Source organism: Excalfactoria chinensis, chromosome 1, assembly GCF_039878825.1.
Source record: "Excalfactoria chinensis isolate bCotChi1 chromosome 1, bCotChi1.hap2, whole genome shotgun sequence".
Lineage (NCBI taxonomy): Eukaryota > Metazoa > Chordata > Aves > Galliformes > Phasianidae > Excalfactoria > Excalfactoria chinensis.
In genome coordinates, this window is record NC_092825.1 from 159,483,822 (window position 1) to 159,502,778 (window position 18,957).

Below are 18,957 nucleotides of genomic sequence, written 5' to 3' on the forward strand. Positions count from 1 at the left end.
CCGTTCTCGGGGCTGTCGCTGGAGGGCGCTGCGGAGCGAAAATGGCGGCCTCTCCTCAGGCTGCCGCTGGAGGGCGCCGCGCCGCCGTGGCTGGAGCGGTTGGGGCAGGGCCCTGCTCGCCCGGTGCCTGCCGGACGAGAGCGGTGGCTGCGGCCTGGTCTCTGCTGGGGAAGGGAGAGTTCCGCCTGGACCGCCATGGATCGGTTCTCCTGGACCAGCGGGCTGCTGGAGCTGGGAGAGACGCTGGTGCTCCAGCAGCGCGGTGTGCGCCTCTACGACGGGGAGGAGAAGGTGACGGGAGCGGCCGGCGGCGCGGCCGGGCCCGGAGTGTCGGCGGGGGGTGCGGGTGGGAGAACGCGGGGTTGGGTTGCTGCTGTGGATTCTGGGCCGAGGGGGGGACGGGCAGGCGGTGCTGCGAGGTCTGACAGGGCTCGGCTCTAAGAATCACAGAATCAATAAGGTTGGAAGAGTTCTATGACCGCCTGCCCGTCCCCGCCGCGCCTGCTGACCGCGTCCCTCACTGCCACATCCACCTCCAGGGCCGGCGGCTCCGCCTCCTCCCGTGGCGGCCTGTGCCGAAGCTCTTGTTCTCCCTGTTTATCTCCATCGGAATGGCTGCATGTACCCTTGTAAGAAGCTATAAAAGCTTCCTTGGAGTTTTACAAGTAGGAAGCAATTTGCTAGCGCAGATTTTCCCAATCCTGATTGCTTAGTGATAAATATTTCTTAAACAGTAAGAGCGGATAGAAGGAGCGCTTCTCTTTGGTAGGCCTGAAGACTTCTGTCTGTAGCACCTTCTCAATAGGTTGCTTTGTGTCTGTGTAGAACTTGCACTTTCTTTATCAGCAAATGAAAGCCAATAGCCCTTTTAAAAATAGGATACGAACAGTTTGTGTATCTTGCAGTGCACGCGGAGGGAGGATCTCTCAGGATTTCCTGAGAGTTCGAAAGGAAGTTTGTGTATATCCATGTAATCCTTTTAGAGTGGTTTTCCCCATTTCTGGTCCTGTTCTCTGTAACCCTTAAAATATTGGCTTTGTTGTACCTTATTCCAACGCTGTGCTCATGTGTGATGTTACCCAGCTGAGTACTGCGGTGATGGGTTTACGGTTTGATTTGATGATCTTGGAGGTCTTTTTTAACCTTCATGATTTTATGATTTATTTATGCGACTGAGTGGTTAAATTTGTTGCTCATCTGTTTTATTTTTCCTGCTTAGGTGAAATTTGATAGTGGAGTATTACTGCTGAGCACACACCGATTGATATGGAGGGATCAGAAGAATCATGTAAGTCCCAATTTTGACTCTTAAATGTCACTCAGTTGTAAATTCCACATCAAGCAACATGGAGTTAGAAAATGAAAAACAAATCATGGAATCCTTAGAGGTGGAAGAGCCCTTTAAAGCTCATGTATTCCAACTCACCTGCAATGAACAGAGACATCCTCAGCTCAGTCATGTTGCCCAGAGCAACATGGTACAGCCCTGCCTTGTAAGTCTCCAGAGTCAGGGCATCCACCACATCTCTAGGTGACCTGTTCCAGTGCCTCACCACCACAGCTTTGTGTATGTTTTGTCTCACACATGTAGCCCATGTTTTGTTTCACGGAAATTAGGTTCAAAGAAGATTATGTTCAAGGAATATTTCTTCACCCAATTCTCCTTTAATAATATGATTGTGCGGTGATGAGGAGAGGCAGATAGGAAACATGTATTTTTTCCTTTTCTGTGGCACACAAATAGAGGAGGAAGAGTCTGGCATCATGTACTAGAAACTTGGTTTTGAAAATGGAGGTGAAAATGTCACTCTAACTGTGAGCTGAATGCCTCTTCCATGCTCCTCAACTAGCGAGACCTTTTATTCCTCAGTGTGTTTCTAAGTCCAACCTTCCCCATCTTCTGGTCCCAGCATGTAGTACCAGGTCATGATGACAGTCTGTGTTTGGTGGCAGTGTTATGTTATACAGGCCTTATCCTTCCTGCTGACTGTTGCTGTGCTGAACCAGTAAGCCAGGCCATTTGTCTGTACTATTATGAAGCATCAGTTCAGAGGCTAAGTGATACTGTTGAAACTACAGTGTGATGCTGCTGCTGAATGCTTTGCATCAGGTCCCCAGTGGCCTGAGATTATAGGCTATGAATGGGTGAGAAAGATTTCAGAAGTGTAATATGCTCTAAACATAGACTATTATAATGTGCACCACCTTCGAGATGCAACTGAAAAGGTCTTTTTCTGAATCAAGTTGAATTCTCTTTGTTTTGGACACAATATTTTAGAAAATTCAGCCTCGGAAGCCATGTGCACATAACTCAAAAGTGAGTTTTATTGCACTGGACTAGTCTGTAGCAAGGGTAGCTGAAGCACCTCTCATACTTAGGGGCTGTTCCCCACCAATTAATCATGTTCTTGCTCCACAGTGGTGAGCTATTCTGAGCCTTCATGACATGAAAGGTCACCGAGGATGATCTGAATTTGGCAAAGCAACTTATATATGTATATCATAGAATAGCCTGGGTTGGAGGGGACCTCAGTCATCAAGTTCCAAACCCCCTGCCATAGAGGCACAGTTGCCATGTATGACTTACATGCAAGTTACACACACACACGTATATATATCTATATGTATGTTATGAAAATGTATATATATTTTTCTTTAGGGATTGTTTGGGAACAGCATTCAAAATGCTTTACTCAGAGAGCCTGTCCCAGCTGGGGGTTACTGTTAAGTCGGGAGCTGATTGTCTAAATCACAAGCCATTCTGTAATTATAATTATCTTTGATTTCTTTTGGCACAGCCGAAGTGAGATAATTTACCTGTGTTGAACTGTCTCTGTAATTCACCCCCCTGGCTTCTTCATCAGCATCTTTTTGTAAGGCAATATGCATTGCTTCTTATCTTCTCAGTCAGGCTTTCAGTTTGCCCGGAGTAACACTATATGACAGCTTCAGCAAGTCTAACAAGTGTTCTGATCCCCTTTTTTCTCCTCAACACAAAGATGGCCTTTGTTTCTTCTCCCCGTGCTACCTAAACCACATGGCTCCTTGTATTCTCCAGAGATCACGGAATTTGCTAAAAAACAGATAAATCACAATATCATACTTCATTTCAACACTAAATAGTAGAACAATGTATCCAAATGAACACGTTGTCCTCATAGCCTCACAGAACTTTTAATTCGTTGCTCTTTTGGTACCGCTTTCTCTTTCTTCTCTCACCAAGAAAGAGTGAAGTCCTTGTACTTAAATTCATAGCTTTCTAACTGTGAACTGAATTAATGTATTGTTTTAAAATCTAGATATTATATATAATTTTATACAATTACATGAGATTCGACTCTCTTGTTGTTTTCCAAATCTTTGTTTTTTAGTAGAATCTTTTTTTTTCCCCTACATTTATGTGGGCATTTTACAAACATAATTCTTCTGTGTATTGGCTGTAAAATCTGAAGCAAGAGAAGAATCAGAATAGTCTAAAACAGGAAGTAAGAGCCATGTTGGTTTTTTTTCCCCTGTGAGAGATTTATTCATTAGTAGGAGTTCCTACACGAATACTTATAAGCTCCATTTTAATGTGCATTTAATCATTCCATGCAAAGAACAGTTTTGTTAACGGGAAGACCTCGAAACAGTATTCATTGTAACCTGGTGTTGGGGATACCTTTGTGGCTGATGGAAGAGAAAGCTTCAAAGAGGGACTGTAAGGTCTCCTGCATTCTGAGTAACCACTGATCACCAAACTATGGTGTGAAAGAGGATGTTCAGCACTGAGGATGTTAACACTGTATTCCATCACATTACAGGTGCCTCTGACAGCACCTGTAGAAATCTGTACTGTTTATGAAATGGGGAAAGAAAAGGAATGGTTTAAGAGAATGAATAGTCAGGATATGGCTTTAATTTCTTTCGTGTTTCCATTGATAATCCCAGGAATGCTGCATTTCTATACCTCTGTCTCAAGTCGTCTTTATTGAAGAGCAAGCAGCTGGGATAGGAAAAAGGTAAGGTGATAAAAAAGCTTTTTACGCAGATAGATAGTGATAGGACAAGGGAAAACAGCTTTAAGCTAAAAGGGGGGAGATTTAGCTTACGTGTTGGGAGGAAACTTTTCATTGAGAGAGCAGGGAGGCCCTGGCACAGCTGGCCAGAGAAGCTGTGGGTGCCCCATCCCTGGAGGCGCTCAAGGCTGGGTTGGATGGGGCTCTGGGCAGCCTGAGCTGCTGGGTGGCACTGCCCATGGCAGAGGGTTGGAACGAGATGGCCTTTGAGGTCCCTCCCAACCCAAGTTATTCCATGATTTTATTAGGATCCTATGATAAACATTTTGGTTTTCTCACATTGATAGTTAATTGTACGTGTGTCATGTGATAAATCCAAGATTATTTGACCATCCACGGTAGGTTCAGTTTGTAACCCATGTTTCCACATTGACAGTCACAGAGCCCAGCATTCTTCACTTAAGGCCAAGTGCAGAAGCAAGTCATGGCAAAGTGGTGTTTGATGCGTATGGTTAAATCATCTTGTAAGCACTGAAATATGTGTTCCAGCTTGCCGTTTTCATTGATTAGTCATCAGTACCACAGTGCTATTGCTGAATCTGAATTTGAAAGCTAATTTTTGTCATTTATGTCATAGAACTGGTTAGGAATAGAGACCCTGCCAAATCCCATATTATCTTATTTTACATGAATATGTGATTGAATCTAAGCTTGGAAATGCTGGTGAGGGATAGAAGGAGCTGGTGTTTCCCCTCAGTTAGGTAGCAAATTTGGTGTGGTGTGTGTATGAAGTTTGACAAGAAAAGGATTAAATGGAGAAATTGCATAGAGGTATGTGCTTGGGGCCAGATGAACAGATGCAGTCAGATGAATAGACTTAAGGTAATATCCTGGGGGTGCCCGGATGAGATCAGGTAGTTCCCTTATGCTGAAGAAGGCAAATAAAGAACTATGAAAGAAAACCTGTTTGTAAAATGAAATGGGGATGGCAGACTTGCTCCCCATGCTGTGATAGTGGCCTAGTATATTCCTAAAATAATGCTATCTCAAGGTTTGTTTTGGTGGTGGGTGTCATTTTAGGCTGTTATTTCCATGCGTGTTACCTTTGAATGTTGATTTTGGACTAACTCACGTACAGTTCTTGCAAGTGACACATACAAGCAGACAGATTAAACAGAATATTGAGAACTTCTGTTTTCCTGTGACAGTCAGTGTGTTTGGACAGTAATCATGGCAAGTCAAAAGCCAAATCAAATGCCCTGCTTGACAATTAGTTTTTACCTTAACTAACATTGTCAGAAATAATTGCTTGAAGTCTTAAGATCTGTTGCATTTAATTTAAAAAAATTACAGCAGATGCATTTTACAGTTGTGAGATGTTATTGCTTTGCAGGTTGTAGTAGTTCTTATGCAAGATGCACATAAAAATATATATATATAGTGACAAAACATTTGAACGTTGTTGCACAAATGTAAAGCATTATTTGATGTACTTTAGATCTTACAGTGAGATAAAGCTAGTGCAGATTTTGAATAGAGAGATAACTTTGATTGTAGGAAGAGGGTTTGGTTTTCTTTTTAGTTAATTAAAAAACAACAACTATATTTTCTCTTTGCTTTAACTTTTCCTTAGTGCCAAAATAGTAGCTCATCTTCATCCTGCTCCTCCGAACAAAGAGCCCGGCCCATTCCAAAACAGCAAATACTCCTACATAAAACTTTCTTTCAAAGAGCATGGGCAGATTGAGGTAAGTTTTGTACCATCAATCCCAGTACATCAGAACTTTGGACGTGCCTTTCTCCTCTTGCTTTGATAGTGATAGTTTTCCACGATCTTTCTGTGTTGACTTTTGAGGTGGAGCGTTTTCAGTACATCCTTTTTTAAAGCAAACACTGTGAGCATTCAGGGTTCTGGACTTTGATTAAATAGAGTCCCAAAAATGACAAGAAGTGCTATGAGACTTTGTCCTCTTTTTGGTAGATTCAATAACATCTTATTCTTCATGTATTATTTTTTAAATGGAACAAAGCATTTTCCAGAAATGATGACCTTGCAATCTATTACTGTTAGTAAAAGGTGTTTCTTTGTACCTCTCCACTGAGTGGAAATCAAGTGGCTTACTCCTAATCAATTCTCTCCTTGCTTTAGAGCTTTGTTTCGTTGTGTTTTATAAATCTTTTTTATAAAGAGACAGACAACTTTAACTCTGAGAAACAGAAGAAAATCGTGCCATTTCACTGCAGAAAATCAGATTTTCAGCTTGAATTAGAGGTGTCTTTATAAGACGTCTGTGTGTCTTCTGTATATCTAACACGCATATGTTTCATCCGGCTCACTTGCATTTCTTTGTGAGCAGGTTGCTTAAAGTTAGCTAATCAACTAATGCCATCAACTAATGCCACCTTCTGTTATTAGCTTTAAACAAATAAGTCTACATGGTTGACTTTATACTATTCAATTAACAGATTGTTAGTGATTATATCGATCAGCTTTCCCTCCTTTAAGTAGGCATTGGAGCAAACCTTGTCATTATTAACTCTGGTGTATTTTGGAACATTTTGATTATCTCAAAAAGTATTTTACAGTGGGATTAGTCACAGTAGTTTGACTGCGTTGTGCTGTGAATGTGTAGGTATCGCCGTGCTTCTTCTTATAATGACATTTGATTTGCTGGCCAAGAAGCTAAGGTAACCAGACATACTCTGCATATCTATGAAACATCTGCTGTCATTCCTATATGTTTGCAGTTCTTTAGGCGATTCTCAGAAGAAATTACACAAAGGAGATGGGAGAACATGCCTTCTGGACAGACCATTCAGGTTAACAAGGATCCACAGGTAGGAGCAGAGTTTCTGGCATTCTTGTGTATGTCTCACATTGCTTTGTTTAGTTTGAATTCAGAACCTTCATGTAATTTTGTTTCCATGAATGCTGTTTCTATACACTGCATCTGCCTCTGGCCTATCTTCCTTGAATGCATTCTGCCTTGAGTAGTTGATGGTGAGCTCAGTTCTGTAATAGCATATTCAGCATGACAGACTTGATAAAGCTAGAAGATTTTTGGTGATCTCTTTTCTGTTTTTTGTGTCTAGAAGTCAGACATGTAACACATAAATTTTCTATGTTTGGAAACTGTATGGGTCTGATTTATATTTATATTCTAATTGGCAGTTGTTCTGGGGGATATCTTTGTCAGTTAGATTCTCTTTTTTATCTGTCTGCATACTTCTAGATTAAAAACTCTGATAAATGTGTGTATATTGCAACTAAGTACGAATATATTGTACATATGAATATGTAGAACGCAGGTTTCTTGAGGTAATTGTGTTTGGAAGCATTCATGTATTTGCATTGCTCTGTATTGTAGATGTTCACGTGGACTCAGGGGGCTTTAATTGGGATAAGCTGGAACATTCAGTCTAAACCAGGATATTAAGCATATTCATGTTAATAGCTTCAGTATAATAACCGTTATCTACCTATATGACAGCAGGTTAATACTTGCTTTATACACGTTTATTTTTTGACACTGATTTTAAAAATACTGTGAAGAAATATATGAATTATTGTATGTGTATTATTGGCTATTTGGAGGAACTCTTTCTGTGTTCTGATACTAGCTTTTTCATGCTGAGGTGGATGAGAAAACTCAGCATTTCCTATTTTGATTCCTTGCTTTATTTTCTTTTCCAGGCAGGAAGAATAAGGGCTGTAGGAATTGTGGGGATCGAAAGGAAACTAGAGGCAAAAAGAAAAGAGACTGACAAAAACATTTCCGAGGTAAATACTACTGAAGTTTCAAGGTCAACCATCTGTATGAGCTATTTTTGTTCATTCACACTTTCTTTTAGGGGCAGCTGAGATTGTTTATTGCTTTTGTTGAGGCATCTGAATTGATTAGGAGTGTAGATTTTACAGTTATTTGTTTTTTTTAACTGCCTTTTCAGTATTTGTAAGGGTACTTCATGTAAACATTTCCTTTCACGAAGGCTGCTCTTCAGAACTGCTGCTGTGTGTTTATAAGATCTATTTTGATGGAATTACAAATCTGAGTTCACTGACTTTTCATCAAGAGAAGCAGAATGCAGGGACTTCTACAGAAAGAGTGCATTACAAGCGTCATTTTCCTCTTTGTACAGCTAATTTTGGTTTCAATTGAAAATGTAATGTGTATTTAGACAAATATGCTGATCTAGGTGCATGTAATTGTGGTGCAGTTACATCTTCATCACATGAATGCTCAGTTTTTAAATCACAGAATCACAGAATTACCCAGGTTGGAAAAGACCTTGAATATCATCAAGTCCAACCGCAGCCTAACCTAACCATAGTACCCTAACTCTAACAAACTTCTGCTAAATCATATCCTTGAGCACCACATCCAAACGGCTCTTAAACACATCCAGAGATGGTGACTCAACCACCTCCCTGGGGAGCCTATTCCAGTGTTTAACTACCCTTTCTGTAAATAAGTGTTTCCTAATATCCAACCTAAACTTACCTTGGCGCAACTTGAGGCCATTTCCCCTCGTCCTGTCACCAGTGAGAAGAGACCTGCCCCACTCTCACTGTAAGCACCTTTCAGGTACTGGAAGAGAGCAATAAGTTCTCTCCTCAGCCTCCTTTTCCCCAGACTAAACAGCCCCAGCTCCCTTAGCCTCATAGGGTTGATTTTCCAAGCCCTTCACAAGTTAGACTTACAGTTACAGTGCCATAATTATCCAGGCTCCAGCAAGTTATGGGTATCTGTGCAAGGTGTGTTGGCAGGATGGATACTGTCCTTTATCCTAGAAACAGCTCAGTAGTTGACCTGCAAATGTCAGTGCTGATGGACAGCAGAAGCAATTTGTTTCTTCACTGAAGGTCGTTCAGATGTATTGGGAGTAATATCCTCTAAAAAGATCTGGTTCTGTCAGGTAATAGAGAGTGATACACAGATTCACAGAATCCAACATGGCAGAATAGCCCATGTTGGAAGGGACCTCAAGGAACATGAATCTCCAACCTCCTCACCACAGGCAGGGCCACCAAACTCCCCCTTTAATGCTGCCCAGGGCCCCATCCAACCTGGCCTTGAACACCTCCAGGGATGGAGTATCCACAGCCTCTCTGGGCAGAATGATGTGGGAGTACTCATAGACTGTCTACAACGGATTGATTCGAATAGCAAAGTGTTTCATTGGGATTCATTGTGCCCCAATAAAAAGCGTGCTGCATGTTCTGATACGTAGAGTTACATAGCAGCTTGTAGGCAGCTTGCTGTTTCAGATACTGCTACAATGTTTTTCTTTTTTTATGAAGAATGTAGTGAATGAAATTCTATGTGTAGTTCAAAAGGCGTTGTGGTTATATGTGTGTGTGTGTAGTTCAAAAGGTATTGTCTGATTATTTTTTCCGTTTGTAGCTTTTTCAGAGAGCAAAAGAAAAATCCATTTGTAAGTGCTGCATGAACGGAGGAAAATCATGACTTGTGAAATCCTGCCTTCCTCCAGCTTTAAATGTTATAGATGACTTAATTTAAAAAATGGTGCCCTGGCTTCCAGAAAAAGGCTTCCTGCATCTGCTGTTCACTGCTGATAAGAATCCAGTTCTTTAGCCTTTTGTTTATCTGAGGAAGTTCCTGTTAGGTGTGTGCACATTCCCCTTTGTTTCCAGGCCTGCCCTCTGTGAGTCAGGCAGAGGAGGAGTTACACACAGCACAATGTTTATTTAGCTAAAGCAAGGGTTCTTTTGGTGAACAGTGCTTTCATGCAGGTTTTAGAGATGAGAAATAAGCTGGGAAGAGCCTTGTCAGAAAATTTTGTCGATATCACACAAGTACAGTAGAAAAACTTAAATTATACCAAAGACTGAGAATTTTATTGTAAACAGTTGAATTTGGCAGATTAGGAAATGAGAATCATAGAATCAACATAGAATCATAGAATGGCCTGGGTTGAAAAGGACCACAATGATCATCCAGTTTCAACCCCCCTGCCACGGGCAGGGTTGCCAACCACCAGACCAGGCTGCCCAGAGCCACATCCAGCCTGGCCTTGAATGCCTCCAGGGATGGGGCATCCACAACCTCCTTGGGCAGCCTGTTCCAGTATATCAGCACCCTCTGAGTGAAAACCTTCCTCCTAATCTCTAATCGAAACCTCCCTATCTCAGTTTAAATTCATTCCCCCCTTTTTTTAGTCTGTGTCAACTTCCTTGCTCATTTTTAAGTATCTACAGTCTTTCTTACTTAGAAGCATCCGCTCAATAAAGTAAAATTGTGTTGTCAGGAAGAATGTTTCTGTAGCATTACAGTTGGCTTACTGCTGTCCAGAAGCAATAGATCTTCTTGAGTGAGCATTAACTCATTTGGCTGAAGAAAACCAGCTCTCACCACCAAGAAACGTTCCCCCAACATTCAGGAGACCATAATTAACTTGGTCTGTTTAATCTTTCTTGGGTCTCAGCCTCTCAATGTTCTTTTCCATTGTATGGACTTCAGAGACCATATTGAACTAGTGTTCATGCTAAAAAAGTGCACCATTGTGTGACTCTTCCTTCATTCCTTGTTGTTTATGGATTGCATGGTTTTTCTTTGTATACTTGTACGGAACAGTTCTCATAAAGCAGTCAGTTGTCTGTAATAAGTTACTCTATAACTTAGTAATGTAAAAGAGTACAATTAGCTTGAATAGTTATGCCGAGGTAGCTCACTGTGTCTGTGATGTTGAATGCTGTAATTGTACTGATCTGAAATGTCTTGTTTATCTTTTCAGGCTTTTGAGGACCTAAGTAAGCTAATGGAGAAGGTATGGCACGTGTCACCTGTCCAAGTAGATTTATGCTTGTTTTCTCAGTTTTAAACAAGTTTTCCCTGATGACCTGCAAACTGATTTATCTGTGGGACTTTCTTGGTAGGCTAAAGAAATGGTGGAGTTATCCAAGTCAATTGCTAATAAGATTAAAGAAAAGCAAGGTGACATCACGGAGGATGAGGTAAATGAATTTTGTTTTTAGAATCAACAGAAATGTCCCCATGTAAAGCAAAAGCCGTCCTTTTAATAAAACACGTTCTTTAAAGAATACTTAGTGTGTTTAGTTAAAGAGACTTAAGAGTTTGGTGTTAACTTTTATTTTGGCCCTTTCTTAAAAGCATTGATTTTACTGCCTTTCTGTGGTGGATGATGAGAGTTTTCTGTTTCGTATCAGTCTGGCATTCACTTTGCTAGTCATTGACTTTATTGGTAGTGAACTGTTTGGATTAATTCACCAGAACTGTCTTGTAGTAGTAAAATGAAAGTCTTTTAAAAGTGAAAGTCATTCACAAGCTGATACACATTTATTTATTTGTATAGACTATTAGGTTCAAATCATACCTGCTGAGTATGGGCATAGCCAATCCAGTTACTAGGGAAACGCACGGATCTGGTACTCATTACCACATGCAGCTGGCAAAGCAACTGGCTGGAATGCTGCAGACACCATTAGAGGTAACGTACCTAATTCTGCCATGGTGTTTTCTTTGTAGTGCTGAGTTTTGATTAAAGTGTGTTCTGCCTGTGTTACTGTGTCTCTTTGTAAAGCTCCTAAAGGAGCAGCACAGCCCCTTATTCACTGCTAACATAAGTCTTGCCAAGAAAGAAAATGTCAATGTGAAGCGTAAGAATATTTTTTTGGTTTCTCAGCTTCTGATTGTTGAATTACTGGTGATATTTGGTAGATCAAATTAGCAGCCTTTCTGCTACTTGAAGAGCTCTGTATTCATTCCTTTGCCACAGAATATTACTTTTTTGTTTAGAAAGAAAAAACAGTACAAGCTTTGAATATGGCGCACGGTGTTAGAACCGCCGTTTGCAACACCAGAGGGCCCTGGTTCGAATCCCCCCTGTGGAGCAAGGGGTAAAACTGCCGCTCTGCTACATTAGAGGGCTCGAATCCCGGGAGTTGGACTCGATGATCTCTAAGGTCCCTTCCAACTCGCACGATACTATGATACTATGATGATGATACTATGATATATTTCCAATAAACCGTTTAAGTATTACATACTTATTCTCCATCACGTAATACCTCATATTTTAATTTATCTGAAGCTCTTAGAGAGTTCTGGATTCTTGCCAGAATTCTATACTCACATGTGAAAGTTCTGCATCTGTGTGTCTCCTAAGAAGCGTCTGGAATGCTTTGTTTAAGAAATGTGCCACCTACTGTGATCAGACATGCTGCCTGGAAAATGAAAACGTAGTGATAAACTTAATATATCCAAATTCCTTCTTCCTGTCACTTTAAAATATAACTAGGTCTCAGTGGTTGGGTATGGTATTAATGTTTGACGTTTTAAAATAGTTGGACAAAGAATGCTTAAAAAATGATCCCTAGTGATAGAAATAGGTGGTATTGACAGGGTAGCTTTTTCATTAAAGGCCACGATTAGCTTCTCTGCTTTAGCTGTTCAAAAAGTCAAATGCAAATTAAGATACTGTGTTTACTAGATTAATACTATTTCTCTTACCAGTCTTGTGCTTACACAGGAGAGAGGAGGAATCATGTCACTTACAGAGGTGTACTGTCTGGTAAACCGTGCACGAGGATTAGAGGTGAGAAGTTGGTTTTCTTAGAATCATCATAGAGTCATAGAATGGCCTGGGTTGAAAAGGACCACAATGATCATCCAGTTTCAACCCCCTGCTATGTGCAGGGTCACCAACCAGCAGACCAGGCTGCCCAGAGCCACATCCAGCCTGGCCTTGAATGCCTCCAGGGATGGGGCATCCACAACCTCCTTGGGCAACCTGTTCCAGTGTGTCACCACCCTCGGTGTGAAAACCTTCCTCCTAATCTCTAACATAAACCTCCCTTGTCCCAATTTAAATCCATCCCCCCCTTTTTTTGGTATGCTTAGTTTTTTTTAGGTTTGGTTTATTTATATGAATATATATATATATATATATATGAAAAATAAATATATATATATATATATGAAGTGCACATCCTTGCTAAGGTAGCTCAAGAAAAATTGTGAAAGTATTCCCTACCAATTGCTCACTTGACATAAGAGTGTGAAGTGATCAACTCTTTATGAAAATCAGGGATTTGTACCTTTTTCCTTTCTCCTTCTTCCACATAATGTTTATATATTCTCTATACTTAATAGTATAGTAATGTATGCTGCTTTTCTCAGTACTGTATAGAGGGGAAAATCCACCTTTATCTGGAAAGAAAACTGAGCCCAGGGAATACTAAAGAATGAGGGTTTGTTTTTTTTCCCAAAATGCATCAATTCTCTCAGTAAACAGGGTAAGAATGAGTATTATAGAAAAAAACAAAGCAGTAAGGGAACAGGAAGGAGTATACAATAGATGGGACAATATGAAGGGGAAAAAAAGAGCAAAATTAAGTAGCCTGGTGTATATTCTATATGTCACTGTAGCAACTGTTTCTTTTGGTGCTATGCTGATACTGGAAATGCATGCTGTAAATAAATGTGTTTTACTATTTCTAGTTGCTCTCGCCAGAAGATTTAGTAAATGCTTGTAAGATGCTGGAGCCGCTGAAATTACCACTGCGGTAAGAGATGTACGGCAGATGTATTTATACAACATGGTACTTAGAAGTCAGGGCACGGTGCTTAGCTGGCTATTTTATATAGTTAGTATTTTATATATGGAACTTCTCTTTTAAACAAAGTTATCCAGGTGCTGCTGTATACACCAACATCCACACTACGTTTAAATATGAGTTGTAACCTTGCTTTACTTTGTCTGCTAGGAAGACTATATTCTTCTCAATTCCAACCTTATTTTTTTCCCATGTTGGGAAAATGGCTTATCTAAGCCCAAGCATGTGCTCTGTGTTTTCCAATCTCTTTGTATTTCTAAGATGCTTTTAATTTGGAGTTCATTTTACAGTCTTTTTTCATTTTGTACTGCGGTTGTCACTGTGGATGTATCAGAAGTGTGGCTATCAGTGATGTGTGGGGGGGTTTTGGTTACTTTGACCCTCTCTCTTCTGATTTCAGGCTTCAAATATTTGACAGCGGTGTGATGGTGATTGAGCTCCAGTCTCACAATGAAGAGGAAATGGTTGCTTCTGCTTTAGAGACAGTAAGTGAACTTCATTTCCTTCAGTGTTCTGATTATGCTGGGGAAATTTAAACACGTTAGGTATAAAAATGTGAAGTACAGGATTTCCTTTAGAGGCTTTAAAATACAAAAGATTCCACTTCTAAAATCTTCTAACAGTAATACTTAAATGGTACCTTTCATCTTCAAATTATGATGCAGGCAGTAGTCTCGGTCATTGCTTTTTCCATAAGGAATAAAGCATTTTTCCGCCTCTTTTCAAAATTCATTAACCTTCAACCTTCCTCCAAATCTTGGCACCGTAGGATGAAATTCATGGCATATATTAAACAGTTTACCAGGAGCGGGCTTCAATCTCTGTACACCATGTGCATGAAGGTAGTGAAAATAGTCCTTACATGTTGAGACGGGCACTTGTTTGATTTGTCTTATTTTGTAAACTAGCACTTTATAACAGCTGAGTTGGCTGTGAAGAGCGCTCACGTGTAAAGCGGTGCATAGAGAATTAAACCAGGTTCACCGAGGAAGGAAAACGTTAGACGAGTTGCTCAGTATGGCAGATGATCCCGATCTGGCTACCTCTTGACTGTTTACAGTGCTATTATCCCATTAAATTGGTGCATTTTCCTGCACGTTTTCTAGTGGGATGTGAATTTGTGTTTTTTTTCACAACGCTGCATAAAGGCTGTAGAACTATAGAATGGGTCGGGTAACACATCTTCCAATATATCTTCATCCTTTCTGTTTTTCTTATGTTTACCAAAAAAATACCTAGTCCAGTTATTTTTTCTGATTTCTTTTGTTTTCTGATTAATGTGTTACCTTCAGTAAGAGGGTTTATCTCCTTGAAAAGAAAGGAAAAGCCTTTGCTTAAGAAATGATGTCAACAATGAAAAGCAACAGATGATGGATTTATTATTGGGGTGGGTTTATTACTGAGGTGCCTTTTTACTTTATTTTCATTAAATGGGGCTTTGATTTCATAGAAGAATGTAAGGAAGAGGTTTTGAATAAGGCTAGCCCATAAGGGCAAGGGAAGAGATGAGAATTCTGGCCAAAAGCACCCTGTGCTTAATATACGCACTGACATGAAACTTCTGAGATAAAGTGAAAGCAAGTCAGGGTTTCATACAGGAGATTGATGTGGTTTTGAATGAGTGCTGGAGGTGGGAAGACATGGAAGTCGAAGGGGAAGTCGCTCTTGATGAGAGCAGTGATTTGGGAAGGGAAAAATAATTGATTACCCATGTGCCATATTCAGTTGTATAACTGGCTTCCCTTACCTAAATTTAGTCGTATAATCTCAAGGTAGGCCTAATTTAATTGGAGTTTCTGCTAAAGGGAAACTACTGCTAAGAGACAGCTGAGGATGATGCAGAGTGAAACCTTTTCCACCTGGTAATGTAGGAAGCAGGAAACGGCAACTGCACCTGGATTTACAAGTGGGCTTGAATCTGAAGAAGTGAAAAAATGGGAGAAATATTGATTAATAGGCAAATGTTATTAATACAGCAAATGTTAATATGGGAAATTTGATGCAGTAATAAACCTGGACATGAAATTTTGTATTTCAGATGTCCACCCACCAACCCATGTGGGAATGTTTCACTTTAGCATGTATCAACTAGCATCACTAGGACAACGGGGCTAAGCTTTGAGCCCAAGACTGAATCTTTTGCTGTGTGAACATGATCCCACTCGTAGGCCACAATGTAGGGTGGAATACCAAGGTTTGAAGATTTAGTACAGTCAGTGGCAGTATCACAAATCAACTTAAATTCTCTGCCTTTTTGAAATGCAAACTTGTTTTCGTCACAAGAGATTTGCTACCAATTCTGTACTTCACAAAGCTAGGCCTGAGCAAGTTGCTATTTTAATGCTCTAGTTTGCTTATTAGTGTGTGTATTTTTTGATAGGTCTCTGAAAAGGGCTCTCTCACAGCTGATGAGTTTGCGAAGCTGGTGGGAATGTCTGTTCTCTTAGCCAAAGAAAGGTAAGGAGTCAACATTGTGTTTAATAGTACTTTCGTTATCAGTTTGTCCTCAAGTAAACAACAAATCATCTTCTGCTTCCTCCAGGCTGCTTCTTGCTGAAAAGATGGGCCATCTTTGCAGAGACGATTCAGTGGAAGGCTTGAGATTCTACCCCAATCTATTTTTAACACAAAGCTAATGCAGTTTGTGTACATTGGCTATGTAACAGTTGAACGTGAGAGCAGAGAGCGGAACCTTTTCAACAACAGACACTGACATTTTTTACTTTGAGTCAACTGCAACAGTGATGAACATTGCAACGCTTTACAGTTCTCAGGTATTTCAAGTTCTGAATCATCCTGTGTGGAACCAAAAGGAAATAAGAATCGCTAGATCAGAAACGTGTTAATTGTCTTAAGCTGGCTGTCTCACATTTCAAGTTCCATCTGATGTGCTTCTCATTTCAAGAGGAGTGAGATGAAGATTGCACGCGAGTGAAATTGGAAAGACTATCCTTACAGCACGCCATGAGAGTCAGCACCCAGAACACAGGTTATTGCATACTCCAATTTCACTTAATTTATGTCTGGAGCAACAAAGCAGACAGATGCATCCGTTGCGATAAGAATAGAGACTGTGGTGTGTACTGAGGAGTAAGGAATGAAATAGTGCAGAATAACCTTGTCTCAATGAGGGGATGAAGTTTTTAAGAAGATCTTTGATTTCTTTGAGATGGAGAGAACCTGCTGCAGGAGAAATTAACATATGTTATATGAATCTAGAAAGCCGAGTGTTCATTTTGTCGTGTCTTATGCTACTATTTCAGATAGAAGCATTGTTAGTACGGACTTCCTCCCTTCTCTTTCTTTGCCATCTTCCTTCCTGTCTCATTGTGTTGCACTTTGGGTGCACGTTCTCTGTCCTGTCTTTATCCAGCACAGTGTGTAGGAGCCTCCTGGCGCTCCACCAGACTCAATTCTTTAACTTTTGTTTGCTTTTCATCTTGTACTTCTAATAAAAGATCAGCAGTTAGCTTCATCAGCCCCTTCCCTGTTTTGGAGAGACAGTGCACTTCTTCATGTCTCATACACCAAAGTTAATGTGCTTTCAATATCAGAGGGAAGAAGTCTATCACCTTGTGTTTAATAGTCACAAAGTGTCTGTTTGTTTGGTATTCCTCACCCAGTTTTCAGACTGGATGCAACTTGATAGCCTCAGCTTTTGTAACTCCAGTGGAGTTGTTACCTTACTTGGAAATGTGTTGTCATGGTAATAGCGGTAAGAGGATGTTTATGATCCACGTCACTTAAATGTTCAGCATTCTAAATGGATTGGTTTCAATAAATTAACAAAACAAACAAAAACCATTTAAGTTATGGAGAAAGACAACATGTATGTAACTGCATTATAGTTGTGGCAGTGGAACTGACATTAAACAGAGGGAGGTTTTCTAACAACCTGAAAATATCTTCAGGACTATTTCAGTGTTACCACAGCTTAGACATGGTTAAGAACCTGCCAATAACGAGCTCAATGTGGACGTCCTTACAGTAATAATGCTTTTGATTTGCCAGATGCTCATTTAGATCCAGGGAATTGTGTCCTCTTGTCTTTGTCACTCGCAAAGGTTTGTGCAGTTCTTTCTTGTGTTTCATGAAGGTGCTGAAAATAATGGATTTGACACAGCTGAAAGAAAATGGTTTCACACTGTTCTTATTCAGTCTAGTATCATCTCTTCGGGAGCCTTACGGCCTGCTGCTTTTCTTCATTTTCCCCACAACCCACAGAAGAGATCCGTGTGAGCCACCTCAGGCAACGTGCGTCCAAGGGAAGACTGGAAATTGAGAAATAAAGAAGCAGAAAGCTGGTTTGTGACAGTTATTTCTCTTGCTTGGTACTCACACCTGCCCCAGAGAAACCAGGAGTTTATGGACCCAAACCTCTCCCATAGGTCACTTATCTTCTGTCAGAAAGCACAGAATCGGAAAGGAAATGCCAAGTGTAAACTCCTAGTCTCCGTGACTCCAACCCAGAGCATTTAATTATCTTAATCAAATAAGAACAATAGGTTGTATTTAGAATGATGATACCTTCTTGAGATTTTCTTTCCTAATATTTTCCTTGACACATTTTATTTCTGTAGGGAAGAAACCCAGAAGCGAGGTTGTATATAGCTAGTTTGGACTTGAAAAACACAAAAGAAAATGACCACTGAAATTAATAACAATTAAAAGACTTTTCTTAAGTAGCCTGTTCTGTGAGCTTTATTTCTTCCGTAACATTTTCTGAGAGCACTGAAATGTTTACGCACCAAAATCTTGTGGTTCTGTGGTAGGTTTTGGTAGAACATATTTTTGCCACCTTGCGTTGTACCCAAAGGGGTATAAAACAGGTTTGATTTAAAAATAGAAGGCAGAATTAAATGCAATTGTCATTATATTATCCTGGTTCTCCTGCTGAGTAACCTGTGACCTGTCACAGGCCAGAGCCATAGCTTCACCATGCTGCCTCTGGAAAGCCTTGGGTGCATGGAATGTGTTTTTCCAGCTGAAAGACCACAGAAATCATGTATCCATCACTCATACAGCTGCCAGACCTTGCGTGGTGACGCTGTTGCAGTGTGTGAGGTGATGTGTCAGTACAGTAAATGGTCCTGAGTTCTTGTTGCCTGAACCTGTTTCCATTGGTACTAATAGCAGAAAGCCGACTGACAATATTGATGCAGGGTAATAGAAGAGAGAAGAATATAGGAGCTGCCTTTCTCGCTGATTGTACCAATTTAATATAGAAGGTGCCTATATGAACCTCATTTCCTTTCATGTTTTGATCATTCCCAGAACGTTTGTATCATGATACGTGAGCATTATCTCATTTTGCCAGGGATGCCCAATTATGCAGTCCTTTGAACAGAGGCTTGTAACAGA

At 40.4% G+C, this 18,957-nt stretch overlaps 1 protein-coding gene across 1 annotated transcript; it reads left to right on the forward strand.

The window, feature by feature from the left end:
* The first annotated feature begins 90 nt into the window (after positions 1-90).
* On the forward strand, positions 91-18,280 carry VPS36 (vacuolar protein sorting 36 homolog). Its single transcript, XM_072360619.1, has 14 exons — positions 91-291; positions 1,220-1,288; positions 3,931-4,001; positions 5,632-5,746; positions 6,747-6,836; positions 7,693-7,779; positions 10,755-10,787; positions 10,897-10,974; positions 11,334-11,468; positions 12,510-12,575; positions 13,481-13,545; positions 13,997-14,081; positions 15,977-16,053; positions 16,139-18,280. The coding sequence occupies exons 1-14, from the start codon at positions 196-198 to the stop codon at positions 16,230-16,232; spliced, it is 1,161 nt and encodes a 386-aa protein (XP_072216720.1). The 5' UTR covers positions 91-195; the 3' UTR covers positions 16,233-18,280.
* Positions 18,281-18,957: the final 677 nt, after the last annotated feature.

Coding starts and splice junctions, on each gene's coding strand:
- VPS36 (XM_072360619.1), top strand. CDS start 196: ATGGATCGGTTCTCCTGGACCAGCGGGCTGCTGGAGCTGGGAGAGACG. Junction 292..1,219: donor TCTACGACGGGGAGGAGAAG/GTGACGGGAGCG, acceptor TTTCCTGCTTAG/GTGAAATTTGATAGTGGAGT. Junction 14,082..15,976: donor TTGCTTCTGCTTTAGAGACA/GTAAGTGAACTT, acceptor ATTTTTTGATAG/GTCTCTGAAAAGGGCTCTCT.